General features: G+C 38.5%; 1 protein-coding gene across 1 annotated transcript in view; it reads right to left on the bottom strand.

The window, feature by feature from the left end:
* Positions 1-14,025, bottom strand: part of SLC4A7 (solute carrier family 4, sodium bicarbonate cotransporter, member 7) — a 56,295-nt gene that overhangs the window by 5,432 nt on the left and 36,838 nt on the right. Inside the window, exons 16-25 of the mRNA XM_008950217.1 lie at positions 13,134-13,267; positions 12,335-12,580; positions 8,875-8,980; positions 7,038-7,199; positions 5,964-6,077; positions 5,355-5,516; positions 4,854-5,105; positions 1,411-1,479; positions 1,000-1,173; positions 522-653 (exon numbers count right to left, since the gene is read on the bottom strand). Coding sequence (XP_008948465.1) covers positions 522-653; positions 1,000-1,173; positions 1,411-1,479; positions 4,854-5,105; positions 5,355-5,516; positions 5,964-6,077; positions 7,038-7,199; positions 8,875-8,980; positions 12,335-12,580; positions 13,134-13,267 — 1,551 coding nt within the window. The remainder of the gene's footprint in view (positions 1-521; positions 654-999; positions 1,174-1,410; positions 1,480-4,853; positions 5,106-5,354; positions 5,517-5,963; positions 6,078-7,037; positions 7,200-8,874; positions 8,981-12,334; positions 12,581-13,133; positions 13,268-14,025) is intronic.

Raw genomic sequence — 14,025 nt, 5'->3', positions numbered from 1 at the left:
AAAGAGGGTGTTACAGGTTTTGTAAGGAATTCAGCTAGCTGGTGTACAATTAGGTTAAGACTTTTATGGAGAAGTTTCATGAGCCCTATTATTGGTAGCTAGCAGCTGATTTTAACTACAGCTCTGCAAACACACACAAGCAAAATGAGCCTGTTATGATGAACAGTTGTGTGATTAATTTAAGCAGGGTAAAGATCCCTACTCCAGTGCCCTTCTCTGGACCTTTTCCATCTCCCCTTTCTCTCCTTCTAACCTGCTGAAAGAAACAACATTTCACACTAAAACCCACCTCCTTCCAATTTGCTTGCTAATTTTAATCACAAATAAGAGTCATAGTTCATAATAGCATCACTGAAACAAATGACTTTTCCTTAACTTAAATGCCAGTTCCTCTAGCATTAAATCTCATTAGTAAGGAATTTCAAAATGTGTATTTGGTCATCTGTTCAGCCACTTTTAAGTCTTGCTGAATATTTTCTAGACATTTACAACAAACTTAGTTTGATTTTTTTCATACTTACTGCTTTCTCTTTTTTCTTTTTGTCATCTTCTTTCTTCTTTTTACTTTCTGGCATAAGATCATCAAGCCAACTTAGCTCTCTTTTGGTGAAACATAAATCCATGAGCTTGCGAATGAACACTAATGCTAGGACCTTAAGGGAACCACAAATGGAATAATTTAAATTAAACTCTTTAAATGAACAAAAATGGACACACACTTTCAGCACATTCAGACTCTTCAACTGAAGCCCTTTTTTGTTGTATTAGCTTAATCTTATCACAAAGTTAAATAAATTCCACTTTCAATAGTTATTCACAACTGGATTGCTCATTTCCAGGAAACAAAGTACTGTGCTTTGAAAGTGAACAACTTGTACTACAGACTCTTTTGTTTCTTTCCCACTCCCTTCTTTCTTAAGACAACAAATATGTTCTGAAGAGACCCTGGATGATCAACTTACTCTTGGAAAATTATTAACCAGTAATCAGAAAACTTACCATCATAGGGAAAACAACAGCTGCTGCAGAGGCTTTAATTACCCACAACAGGACTAGACAAGTGAGCTGAACCACTGTAAAGATATGGACCTTCCAGAGTGGCACATAGCGTAGATAGATCAGGTCAGGCTGATGTTTGGCAGGCATTCCAAACAGTTTTATACGGTCAAAAAACTGCATTGAAAAATAAAATCATCCTTCAGTTAATTATTTTCTTCCCCTCTGGAAAGAAATAAACATTTTTATGCGACTCCAGAAATATAAGTTCATCCCAAATTTAATACTAACAAAGGTCATTGAACATTCAAGGGGGTGGGGCGGGAGGCTGTTTTGTTGCTCACAAAGTAACATTACAGTTTCCTTTTGCTTTCGTGTTAAACAAAAGCAAGTTGTTCATTAAAATCACTTTACCTGAATGCCTTTTAATGAAGATACTCCCATATAAAGAAAGACACCATACAAAACCGGCATTGGAATAAACTGTGAAGGAAAAAAAACACCCATACAAGTTACTTGTGGAATCAACATAACACAACAGTTCATATCAATGAAAGCCATGGATTAAGTTGGTTTTTGTTTTATGTTTTACTTAAGTGACATCTGTAAAAGCTGTGGCTCTTTATACAGAAAATACACGCATCATTGAGCAGCAAAAAAAGTCTAGAGACAACAAACCTATCACCAGGATTAAAAAAAGTAGATCAACCTTGACTGCCCATTCACTTGACCTTCTAGGCTGCACTGAATATTGCTATTTATGCTAAGCATGCTGCTTTATGTTGCTATCTGATCCAAACTGAATTGACGCCATCAACTTCATGGAACTGCCATATGAAATTTTAGTTTTGATTACCAATCTTGCATTTCTGGAGCAGAAGAAAGAAAAGCCCCACCATACCTACTGAGCTATGAAGTAGTGCAAATTATTCAGGGTTAAATTTTGCTCCAGAAAGATCAATCTAAAGATTACTAAGATGATGAAGTTCTCCACAGATCTTCGTGGCACTTGCATCAAACCCCTGCAGCCTACACAATTGAGCAAGCAAAGCTTTCTTTGCTGCTGAATTCATAAAACAGACTAAAGGACAGGCAAGATGCAATTCTCAGTCTTAACACAAATGGCTACTATCAAGCCTTAACAAAAGCCTTTACTAAAGAAAACAGTGTGGAAAAATACTATATCTTCAGGACTCATTACTACATATATATACACACACACACACAGAAATACACATAAAAAAGATGGTGTCTTCACTGTAAGCTCTATCATTTGACATGCTAGTACTTTATTATGTTAACTTCTACTGCACTAAATTATAAATCCATACATGGAACAAAAGCACAGCAACCTACAGATGCAAGGCTTTGATCTCTTTCCTTCTTTTGAACAGTAACAGCCAATCACATTGAAAAACATTTCATAAAGACTAAACAGTAATAATTTCATTCCTATTAGCCTTGTTTCCATGAAAAGAATAAAAACTACTCATTTCCAAGACTCATTTGTTAAAACATGGGCTGTCTAGTTTCAGAATAAGCACCTTTATCCTTTGCTTTTGAACACCAAAATTTATTTCAATAATTCTGATTCAGATCATTTGCATTACACAGCTGAGCTCTTGTTAGTTTTTCAACCAGAGACTGTCAAATCTGAATACTCATTTTTAGAAAGTGGTACTGTTTTTTTTTTTTCAGACTTTTACATTCCTTAACACATACGAACGGTCAACTATTAAGAATTTATAATATGCAGCTGTAATGACTAAACTGTAGCTAGGTGTTCCTAGATTTGCTTCTTCCATTATCTAAGCTAAAACAGCCATTAGCAGCTGCTGTACCAAGTTCTTTAAAGGTATTAGCAATTATGCAATTGAGGCCATATCTGCTATGTTGGCAAGAAAAAGACAGCTCTTTAATTTCTTCTTTTAACTACTGGATATAAAACAACAAAGCAGAAGTTAAATGGATTTTACTAAAATCTGCGCAAAAAGCCAACTGAACTTATTGCTTTTATTCCAATAAAGACTTTAGAAGGGCACTATGGATACAAATTAAGAGACAAAGTGTAAACTGAGGCCACAATACCACCTGCAAAATCTATTACACTGTGATGATACATAAGATAATCTTGACAAATTAAACATCAAAAAAAGTTTAATATTATGAAGATAAGAATGAGAAATGAACAATGTCATAACTGATAATCACCTTTTTAAACCAAAGGTTGTGGTTCCTTCTGCTTTATTATATTACATCCTCTTATGCTACATTGTATTATATATCCTCCTCGAGGCTCTGCTAAGGCACATGGAAAAAGAGGAGGTGATTGGTGGCAAGCAACATGGCTTCACCAAGGGCAAATTATGCCTTTTACAGTAGAGCTACGGTGTTGGTGGATAAGTAGAGAGCAACCAATGTCATCTGCCTGGACTTCTGCAAAGTGTTCAGTGCTGTCCTGCATGACATCCTGGTCTCTAAATTGGAGACACATGGATTTGATGGACCGACCACTCAGTGGATAAGGAACGGGTTGAATGGACACAAAGATCTGCAGTACACAGCTTGATGTCCAAGTGGAGACCAGGGATAAGAGACCAGTCCTGAGGAGAAAGATTTGGGGGATCTGGTTGATGAAAAGCTCCACATGAGCCAGAACTGTGCAATTACAGCCCAGAAAGCCAGCTGTATCCTGGGCTACATCAAAGGAAGCATGGCCAGCAGGCCGATGGAGGGGATTCTCCCCTTCTACTCCACTCTCATGAGACCCCCCTGGAGTACTGTATCCAGCTCTGGAGCACCCAGCAGAAGGACACGGACGTGTTGGAATGGGACCAGAGGAGGGCCACAAAAGTGATCTCCTATGAGGACAGGCTGAGAGAGTTGGGTTGTTCAGCACGGAGAAGAGAAGGCTCCAGGGAGACCTTAATGCCGCCTTCCAGTATCTTAAGGGAGACTACAGGAAAGCCGGCAAGGAACTTTCTACAAGGTCTTATAGTGAAAGGACATGGGTTAATGGCTTTAAACTGGAAGAGGCTAAAATTAGATTAAAATTTAGGAAGAAGTTTTTCACTATGAGGGCAGTAAGACACTGGAACAGGTTGCCCAAGGAAGCTGTGAATGCTCCATCCCTCAAAGTGTTCATGACCAGGCTGGATGGTGTTTTGAACAATGTAGTCTTGTGGGAGGTGTCCCTGCTCATGGCAGGGGTGTTGGAAAGAGATGATCTTTCAGATTCCTTCCAACCCAAACCATTCTATGATTCCATGAAGAAATTTTTTACAACAAAGTGCTGAAACACTGACACAGGTTGCCCAGAGAGATGGTAGGTGCCCAAACCCTGAAACATTCATGGTCAAGTTGAACAGGGCTCTGAACAACCTGATGTAGTTAAAGATGCCCCTTCTCACTGCATGGGGGTTGGACTACATGACTTTGAAAGGTCCTTTCCACTGCAAACCATTCTATTATTCTATGGTATGAGTTCCGCTGCAGTAACTTCGTATCTTTATCACCCTCCCTTTTCTCTGTTTATGTGGTCACACAAGAGCTACAGAAGAACTATTTTAGGTAATATGGACTTGAGAAAATAAAAAATAGCTGGCAAGAAAATCAGGTACCAATAACAAAGGTTTCTTTCTTCACTACTCAATGCATTTCTAGCTTGCTCAGATTTCACTTTGCTACATCTGTCCCCATTGTTTCTATTCAACTAACACCTGTTGTTAAAAAAGCAATTTGAGAATGAGTCCAGGCATATGTTACTTAACATAATGAAACTTTCTAACATTACAAACTGGTAGGTCACAGTAACAAAATCAAAAGCACAACGAAAACACACGGAAAAATGGACTTACCTTTAACACAGAGGTCATGAACACTGACAGTCCCATCAGGACAAAAATCATCAATCCTGTCACTCGCTGCTCCCGGATTCCCAAAAACTTTGGTTGCTCTCCTGGTGCTGAGCATTCAGATTCAACCTTCAGGCTGTTAACATGACTTATAGACAGGACAGTTGCAGCAACAAACCACGGTAAGCCCATGATAGAACATATCCCCAACATAACACCAACCATAAGAAGATCAAGATGATAACCACAGCCTTTCTGTAAAATTAAGCAAATAAATACGAAGTTTATAAAATTATGATACCACATTTATAACTTGGCTGGCAAATAACAGGTAACTACAAGAGTGAAGTACTTGACAGTATCCACAAAATTATGTTTTTCTTTATTAGCAAATATATACATTTATATAGTAGTTGTTAATAATGTTTCACAGACTTGCAAAATGAATCTGATTTAAAATAAATCTGACTTACACAACATTAGAGTTTTGTGAAAATGACTTACCTTCAGCTTATGCTCTTTCCTGTTTATAATAACAGCTGTTATTTGCTGATCCATGAAAATAAGAATGGTACAGAGTAAAGCAGGGACAGCAGACACCAAGAGTGTCCACCAAGGATTGCTTCCCAGAGGATCTATGAACCATCCTCGGTCTTTTCGTGTGGGCTGAAAGAAACAACATCAACAATAAGAATTAAATTACTAAGATAAAATGAAGGGCTTATTGCTACAAACAGCTGCAATGAACAGATCAACAATCTCTTATTAATATGTGTTTAGATTTTTTTTCCCCAAAGGCTTTGACCAAAAGACTTAACTGTTACACGGGAATCTAGCATTTATAAGGGAAAAAAACTTAAAAGTCCATTCCATTCTTTTCACTTTTGCACATCTGCAGAAGGGAATGCTTCCTTTTTAGTGGTATTATAGTATAAAGCATAGTTTCTTCTATCGTGAGACACACATCCAAAACAGGAAAGTGAGATTACTTCATCAACTACACAGTAAATTAAAAAAGGTAAATTTCCCTTTCTATACAATTCTATCATTCTACTGTCTAAGAAATTGCAAGTGCTTTAAAAGTTAAGTTTTTTAAAAGGTTTTATTTCTTACTTCAAATTTCTCTGGAACATGAAGCTTAGGAGAAGGTACTCCTACAAGGTAGTCAATCAAAACCATGATTACTATGGTCAGAAATACTGCAAAGTCACTGATGGTAGAACGCACCTGTAAAGAAAAGACTTGTGTTAATTCTTGTGCTTTCATCACTCTCACTTGCATGTTGCAGATAGTTTTCTCTCCTATGAATAGTGATGTCTGTCTATATTATATTAAACCACAAAACACTATATTTATTTCCTCTTTTTATTTTAAAATTTAAGCTGCCTGACAACATAGCATGAAGCTGCAGGAGGTAAGTATTGTGTACAACTGTTCATCCAATTATCTCATTTAAAAGTGACCTACTGCAAGAAGTAAATAGTTTTAAGTAACTCCTTTCTTATCTTCCTGTCCCCTCAACCCTACTAGGAGGCTGTGCCATCACAGCTAGTCTCTAGTAGCTTAATTCAATAACATCACTGAATTGTTCTGAAATCAGTATTCTTTGATGTTTGAGCTTTTTGATAGATTGGAGGGAGACAATTTGCAACAGACTCAGGTTATCAGAGGTGACTTTATTAGGAACACAATGTTTATAGAAAATCTAACAGCTTTATTTTTGCTAGCAGAACTAAGTTGTGTAAATCAGTCCAAGGACAATCATTACATTAGCCTCTTATATATTAATCCCCTGAGGAACTGCTCAGAACCCTTCATAAGTCAGCAGTGCTGAGAATGTGATCAACTGTTCTGTTTGGCTAGGTGAGGAAACAGCAGCAGTGTTATCTCTCTAAATAATACCTGGCAATACCCATCAATATGGGCAGCCAGACTGCTTAGGTCTTCTCAGGTTTAGAACATCTTGTAATTATAGGAAAGTAAAGAGTAAGCATTGAATTTTCTGCAGCAAATTTCTTTCCCCTGATGTCTTCATTTTTTAAATTATTCAGTCATTTTTCTGGTTTTAATTTCTTCTTCTGTCTTAAATCTCTCAATACAAAGTTCTGAGGCAAAACAGAAAATCCAACTCTGTTAAGTTATACTACCATTTATCACAAGATAACAATAGTCTCTAATCCGAATTACCTTAGTTGGGAAATAGCGTTTGGTCTTGAATTGCTTAAGGAAGGAGGAGAGGAAAAATGTTGTAAAGAATAATATGACAGACCAGAAGAGAACATCTGGAATATATGGACCATGATGGCCACAAGCTGATCCACGGAACACACCATGAAATTCTAAACATTCCTGCAAAGAGAAAAACTCCTTAAATTTCTATCTTTTATTAATTTAGTAGCTTTTTGATATAAAACATATTTGAGAACTTTCACAATCCCAAAAGGGGGGTTTCCTTCCTTCATTGCCTCATCCCAAAATGCCCAGAGAGTGTGCTGTCTCTTCCAGAAGTAACCAGCACTGATCATTTCAGGATTCCAGAATTCTGGGATATGTAGAAGAACAAAGAACTTCACTGTATTCACATAATTTCTGTTCTGTTTCTCAATGCATCACAAAGTTGAGAATATAAATAAAGACTGAGGACTAAGCCCAGGAAAAGCAGAACTTTTCCAACAAGAACTTTTAAACTAATGAATATAAAAAAGGACCTCCTCAGTTTCTCCCAACTCTTTATTCTTGCCTTTGTTTTGTCCTGATACAATAAAAGGAAAAAAAGACTTCCAAAAGGAGATTAACTCAAATGTAAGGAAAAATGTTTCTAGTAATAGTAGAAATCTTAGTCTTTAAACAGGTTAATATATCAAAAATTTAGCTTATGACAAAAATTCTCCCTGTTCATAATCTACTTTGATTATAAGAAACACTAAATGTTGGATCAGTTCTGTCTCTCTAGGAAGACCGAAGATTTTGAATTGTCATCTTAAGTGATTGCTGTAGACTAGGAGCCATTGGTGGTACATAGAAAACACTACAGCAAAAACTCAAGTATCAAGGTTTTTCATAGTATTTTTGTTGTGCAGCACACCTACTTTCAGCATGAAAATCTAGGCTTGCCCACAAGTATAGGCCATAAGTGGATATCTACTGCCATTTTGGACAGCCTAAGATGGCACAAGTAGGCACAGTAAGCAAATACAACACAAAATCTATAGCAGATGCAGAAACCAGATGCCAGGGTCTGTAAAATGTCTGTAGACAGTTGCATTTTGGCAACTGAATCACATCCAAGGAAATTATGAATCAACAAAAATGTTTCTTCCTAAAAGCCTGGAGTATCACCTCCACATGATAACTTTCTTCCTCTTCACCTACCCACAAAATTAGGTATTGTTATGAAATATCCAGTTCAGAAGGAACTGTTCAGAAGTAACGTTCATGCCCCTTCCTTCAAATAGTTCTTCCCCTTTTCTTTTAACCTTCAATTTTCCAAATAATTATTTTCTTCAAATATTTAGGTTGTTTCTTTGTTGTGGTTTTATATAAATGTCTAACAAACTAATGAAATTTGTTTGCTACCACATTTTAACTGCAGACTCCCATTTTCACATATTCTTAGAAATACTTGTTCATCTTTTCCAGGCAAGTGAAGGAAGCAATCTCCTGTTTATTCCCCTCACCATATTAATATGATAAATATTAATAATAAATTCATAATAAATCATGACATTATTTTTTCACTTCAGAAAAAAGACTGATCTGCCTACCAGGATTAAAGAGGCTTCCTCAGGCAGACATTTATGGTATTAGCACTTACTGTTATGGACTCACTCATTCAGATCACAACAATGACTGTTTTAAGCATTGTGGGAGGAATAAAAGAGTTCAAAAATACAGTTTTAAAGAAAACAGTCCAGGCTCAAGTCAAGTAAGAAACCAAATAAAAAAGTATTTATCAGAACTGGTACTCTTTATGTCTTTTTTATACATACATACACACCCCCACAGAGAGCTTCTAGGTACTCACAGAAACTGTAAGGTTACTCCACGCTATGTTTTCCACAGACCTATTCATACTCCTCCACACCCGCAAAGTTTCATTGCTGGGTTTCTCAGGCTCAGAACATACACACCTGAGGAAAGGAAAACAAACAAAAAAAAAATTACATGCTTTTACACTATATGTTCCAAAATGCAGGAATTTGCAGTGATGCAAAACATCCTGAAGAATTTAAACTGGTTTAGCCCAACCTTCTATGAAAGTAGTACAAGATAACTTCTTACATGGCATGAACTCTTATTACTGGGTAGATGGGGTGACAGAAATGAAGAATCAAAGAAGCAACTGCTCAGGAGGTTTAATAAGATTGTACAAAAAAAGCATCAACTATGTATTTTCAAGAACTAGAAGTAGGCAAGATGTTGATTTCAGTATATGATTGATCTGGTAGTTTTTGAATAGAATGAGATCTGAAAAATACAGTGAAGTAGATAATATATGCAGACTTCTACATATGGTGAATAAAAGACAGATAAAAATGCAAATGACACCACCTTCCAACAACCCCATACTAACATATAATGCATTATTTCTAAAGATTTCCACATAGTTGGACTAATTTGGTGCAAATAGTTTTCTATGATTGTGTACAAACTCAGGTTTTTAGACTTCTATACAGCATATCATCCCACAACAAGCCAAATTTCAATTAGTCCTACTGTACACCAGCATTAGAAAAAAGAGAGATTGAAACTATTTCATTTGAAAAAAATGGTGTAGATGACAGCTTCAGCAACTCCTTTTCAAACCAGAGATGTCATTAACCTCTAGATGTTTCTGATTCTCTTCTAAAATTTTGGTAGAGCCATTGATCTTTTATTTGGTATGCCTCCTGACCTACATGTGACCAAAACTGGTCACCCTGAATTAAGACTTTTTGAGTATGTACTGGGGTAACTCAAGACATAAATGCAGAAATTGATCAGATTTAAAGCAACTGCATATTCTGCATTTTTAATAACTTTTTGAATAAGAGCAAGTGCCCCTCCCTATTGCAGTGGTTTCCAAACTTGAACTGCAGAACCCTTTCTGTCAAACAGGTTGACAGAAGTACATGTCAGTAAAAAACACACCACAAGGCACTGAATATTGATTTAATGGGACGTTTTCAAGTGATAGTATTCAAGTACACCAAAACCTAAGCTTAACAGGTAAACATATATGTAGAAGAGGACAAATAGATAACAAGCAAGAAATAAGTCTTTTTCTACGAGATTCATCCAGATATTGGAAAACAAAGAACTGTGGGAGGGCAAACCTGCATCCTGGTAGTGTGAAAGTATAGAAGGAAAATAGCAGTAAAGGTGCATGGGCAAAGAGAAACTAGATTTGCAAAGCACAAATGTATGGGGAACTTAGAAAAGAAGCAAACATGCTCTGCTTTAATAACTGGATCCTAAAATTTTTAAGCTTGGAAACTCCACACCGAGCAGCAAAAGATAAAGCAGAATTTGACCGTATCATCAAAACCTAAAAGCCACCAAGTGTCAAGACACATAGTATGAAAAGTCCTCAATGCTAATTTCACCAAATAAGCAAGCTCCTGTAATGCAGAGGTGGTACAGCTGCACACCAAAAGGTAGTGGACTGGGTGTGAGTGGCAAGGGTTTGGTGGCAGGGGGACTATCGGGCTGGCTTCTGTGAGAAGCTGCTAGGAGCTTCCTCCATGTCCAGCAGCACCAATGCCAGTCAGATCCAAGACAGGCCCACCACTAGCCAAGGCCAAGCCCATCAGTAACCCTGGTAGTGTCTCTGTGATAACCCCATAAAAAGTGCCATGCAGCAGCAGACAGGAGAGAAGAGTGAGAATATGAGAGACAATTCTGCAGACACCAGGTCATTGAAGAAGGAGGAGGTACTCCAGGAACCAGAGCAAAGATTTTCCTTCAGCCCATGATAAAGACCATAATGAGGCAAGATATCCCCCTGCAGCCCATGGTAGTCCACAGTGGAACAGATATCCACCTGCAGCCTGTGCAGGACCTCATACCAGCACAGCTGGATACATCTAAAGGAGGCTGTGACTCCATGGAAAGCTCCTGGCAGGACCCGTGGACCATAGAATCATAGGATGTTTTGGATTCAAAGAGACCTTTCATGGTCAGGTAGTCCAATCCCCCTGCAGTAAGCAGGGACATCATCAAATGGATCATGTTGCTCAGAGCGCTATCCAACGTGATCTTGAATATTTCCAGCTATAGGGCATCTACCACCTCTCTGGGAAACCTGTTCCAGTATTTCACCACCCTTGTTGTAAAAAATTTCTTCCTTATATCTAGTCTAAATCTTTCTTATAGGCCCCCTTTAAGTACTGAATGGCTGCAGTGACGTCTCCTTAGAGCTTCTCATCTCCAGGCTGAAAAACCCCACTTCTCTCAGCCTTTCCTCACAGTGAAGGTGCTCCATCTCTCTGATCACTTTTGTGGCCCTCCACTAGACCTGCTCCAACACATTCACGTCTTTCCTGTGCCGACGACTACAGAGCTGGATGCAGTACCCCATGCAGGGTCCCACTAGAGCGTCTCACCAAAAGGTCTCTGTGTCTTAGCCACCCAGCTGGGGTTGGGGGGGACAGGCCAGCGGGGTGCCCGGGGCTTTTGGGACAGCCCCTGACTCACACACGTGCTTGGCTCCTGACAACATGGTCCATGGCCCAGATAGGCTCTGCCCAGGTCACACAGCTCTGCCACATGCAGTCCTCCATCCAAGGTTATCTTTGAGACAGACACTCCGTGGTTTAGTCCTTCACAGTGGGATGAGCATTGGGCACCGAGTCGTAGGGACAGACTGACAGGTTTTGTTCTCCTTGGCCCTCCCCAGAAGGGACACCTTTCGGCAAGACTGTGGCCACAGCTACACTGAGTGTATTTTCCCAGGAAGATTATTATTGTAATTGTCATTGCATTTTAGAGCTCTAGCGCTAGTCTGCTGCTTAGTACATTTATCGTAGGCAATCTTATAGAATCTGTATGTTGCTTGTGAGTAAACCATGCTGTTTGTGCATCCGACGGCTGCTTTTGAACGTGACCAGACCTCCAGCAACAGGCCGCTCCTGCATCTGGTGTCGGACCTGCAGTCATGGGCTGTCACTGGAGCACCTATTAAAAGACGAGTTCAGCTGCCCCCAGCCCCTCTAAATCTCTTAGGATCGTCTAGAGACCAAGGAGATTTATCTCTTATCATACTTAAGACCTTTAATAAAGCTGCAGTTAAAGCAAGCTTTGTCACAGCCCTTCACCGCTTTCAACCACAATTCTGCAGCTTCCCGAATAGAATTTTTCTGAGGTTTCTCATGCCCATAGCGCCCCCAACATTCCTCCTGCTCTTCCACAGAGAGTCATACACTGCAGTTTCATAACTGGTATGTCTCTATACTATAAACATTTCCCCGATGTATTTTACTAACAGATAGAAACTTGGTACTTACGAATATAATGTCAGTTTATCCAAATCATTGTGCATATTGAAGGCATACACTTCTCCCAAATGAAAAAGCTTTTCCAATGCCTCATAAATAAATATGATGCATATAAGTGCTGCAAATGCTTCCTCAGTAAATCGAGTGATGTAGCACACCAGGCTACTGGCATCTGTGGCTACAAGCACTATGCATAAAAATGCAGTCCACAGACCAATGCTAGTTCGCAGAGAGAGGTAGGAAAGATCATAATCCCTGTATGATGAAAGAAACGAAATTATTACCTGGGGCAACAATCACCTATACCCTATTCTATTTCCACACAGATAATGAGGCCAAGCTCTACAGGCATTCACTGCTTTTCCTCATCCTTAGTTCCGAATAAAGCAGTAACGTTTCTGTCTCATCTTCTACCAAAGCAAAGCAATACTGCAAGGTGTTCCTAGGGCTGAGGGTGCAACTGCCTAGGCTTGGGAAGCCTCACGGGAATGTTCTTTCCAGAACTAGCTAGATGCTTTCTTCTAGAGGGCAGATGAATCCCTGTTTACCACTGCAGAATCAAAGCCAACATCTCCATACAGAACATAACTTTTCTTTAAGTCCTAGCCACTTCTAATTGCCGATTTTCTCATTAAGGCTCACCAGTGCCTCACAGCTTTGCCAAACCACATCCATCTCTCAGTCTCTTGCTGCTGCATTTAAGTTCCTCACTGATATCTACTTTAAACACACATCTGCTTTCAAATACAGCTATTCTAATAGGCTAGAAAGTTAGGAATTGCATCAAGATAATTCAAGAACCACTTACCTGCAAAATTTAAATAGTATTTTTTCAAATACTAAAACTGGTCCGGTGCTCCCCAAAATAGTAAGAGGTTGCCCAGCAAAGAGAGAATAGGCAATCCCAGTTAATGAGGCTCCAAAGAGAGACTCTATTGCACTCTGTTTGGGGGAAAAGACACTGCTCTAAGTATGCCTTTCAGGTCAGTCTTTTGCATCACATCTGCATAAATAGTTTTAAGATGCATTAACTTAGAAACACGACAAGATGTAAAAACATTGCAATTAATATTTACATTTGAGACAACAATAACTAAACACAGTTTTGCAGTAACAATACCATGGACAAAAAAAGATTCTGAAAACTTCACTCTTGAGAAACATCAAGCCATCCAAAAACATGAGAACTAGTTACTAGTCCTGCTAGCTCTGGAAGAAAAAAAACTACTAACAATTACTACTTTTTTTTTTTAAGAAGGTTACTCAACATGTAGTTTGTGGAAAGAATTCTGTGTCTGCAAAGAAAATAGGTAGGTAGATATATTGCAACATACCTGTACCAAAACATGATACGGTGTGTGCCGTACCAAACCTGCATCAGCCAACCAAGCATTACAAAAGAAAAAAACTGACAGGTAGAGGTGCAGGGGAAATTACCAAACAATACTGGTTTATGTATACATGACACCAAAGCAGATGAGAGCAAACCAATGTCCCACCTGGTAATGCATTTCTTTTCATTGAAGTAAGATATCTACTTCAGTTCTTGACTTAAATTTTACTATCACTTTTTCTGCTAAAAAAGGAGTTAAAGCGCACCTCCAAAAGAGGGCAGAACTTTTTAGATACTGAAATTATATTAAAGTTCCTTGAAAACAGTTAACTACACCATTTACAAGTACGAGAAATATTGGATTATA

This window comes from Merops nubicus, unplaced genomic scaffold, assembly GCF_000691845.1.
Source record: "Merops nubicus isolate BGI_N331 unplaced genomic scaffold, ASM69184v1 scaffold2112, whole genome shotgun sequence".
NCBI classification, from domain to species: Eukaryota; Metazoa; Chordata; class Aves; order Coraciiformes; family Meropidae; genus Merops; species Merops nubicus.
This window is presented reverse-complemented; position numbering and strand designations above follow the sequence as displayed.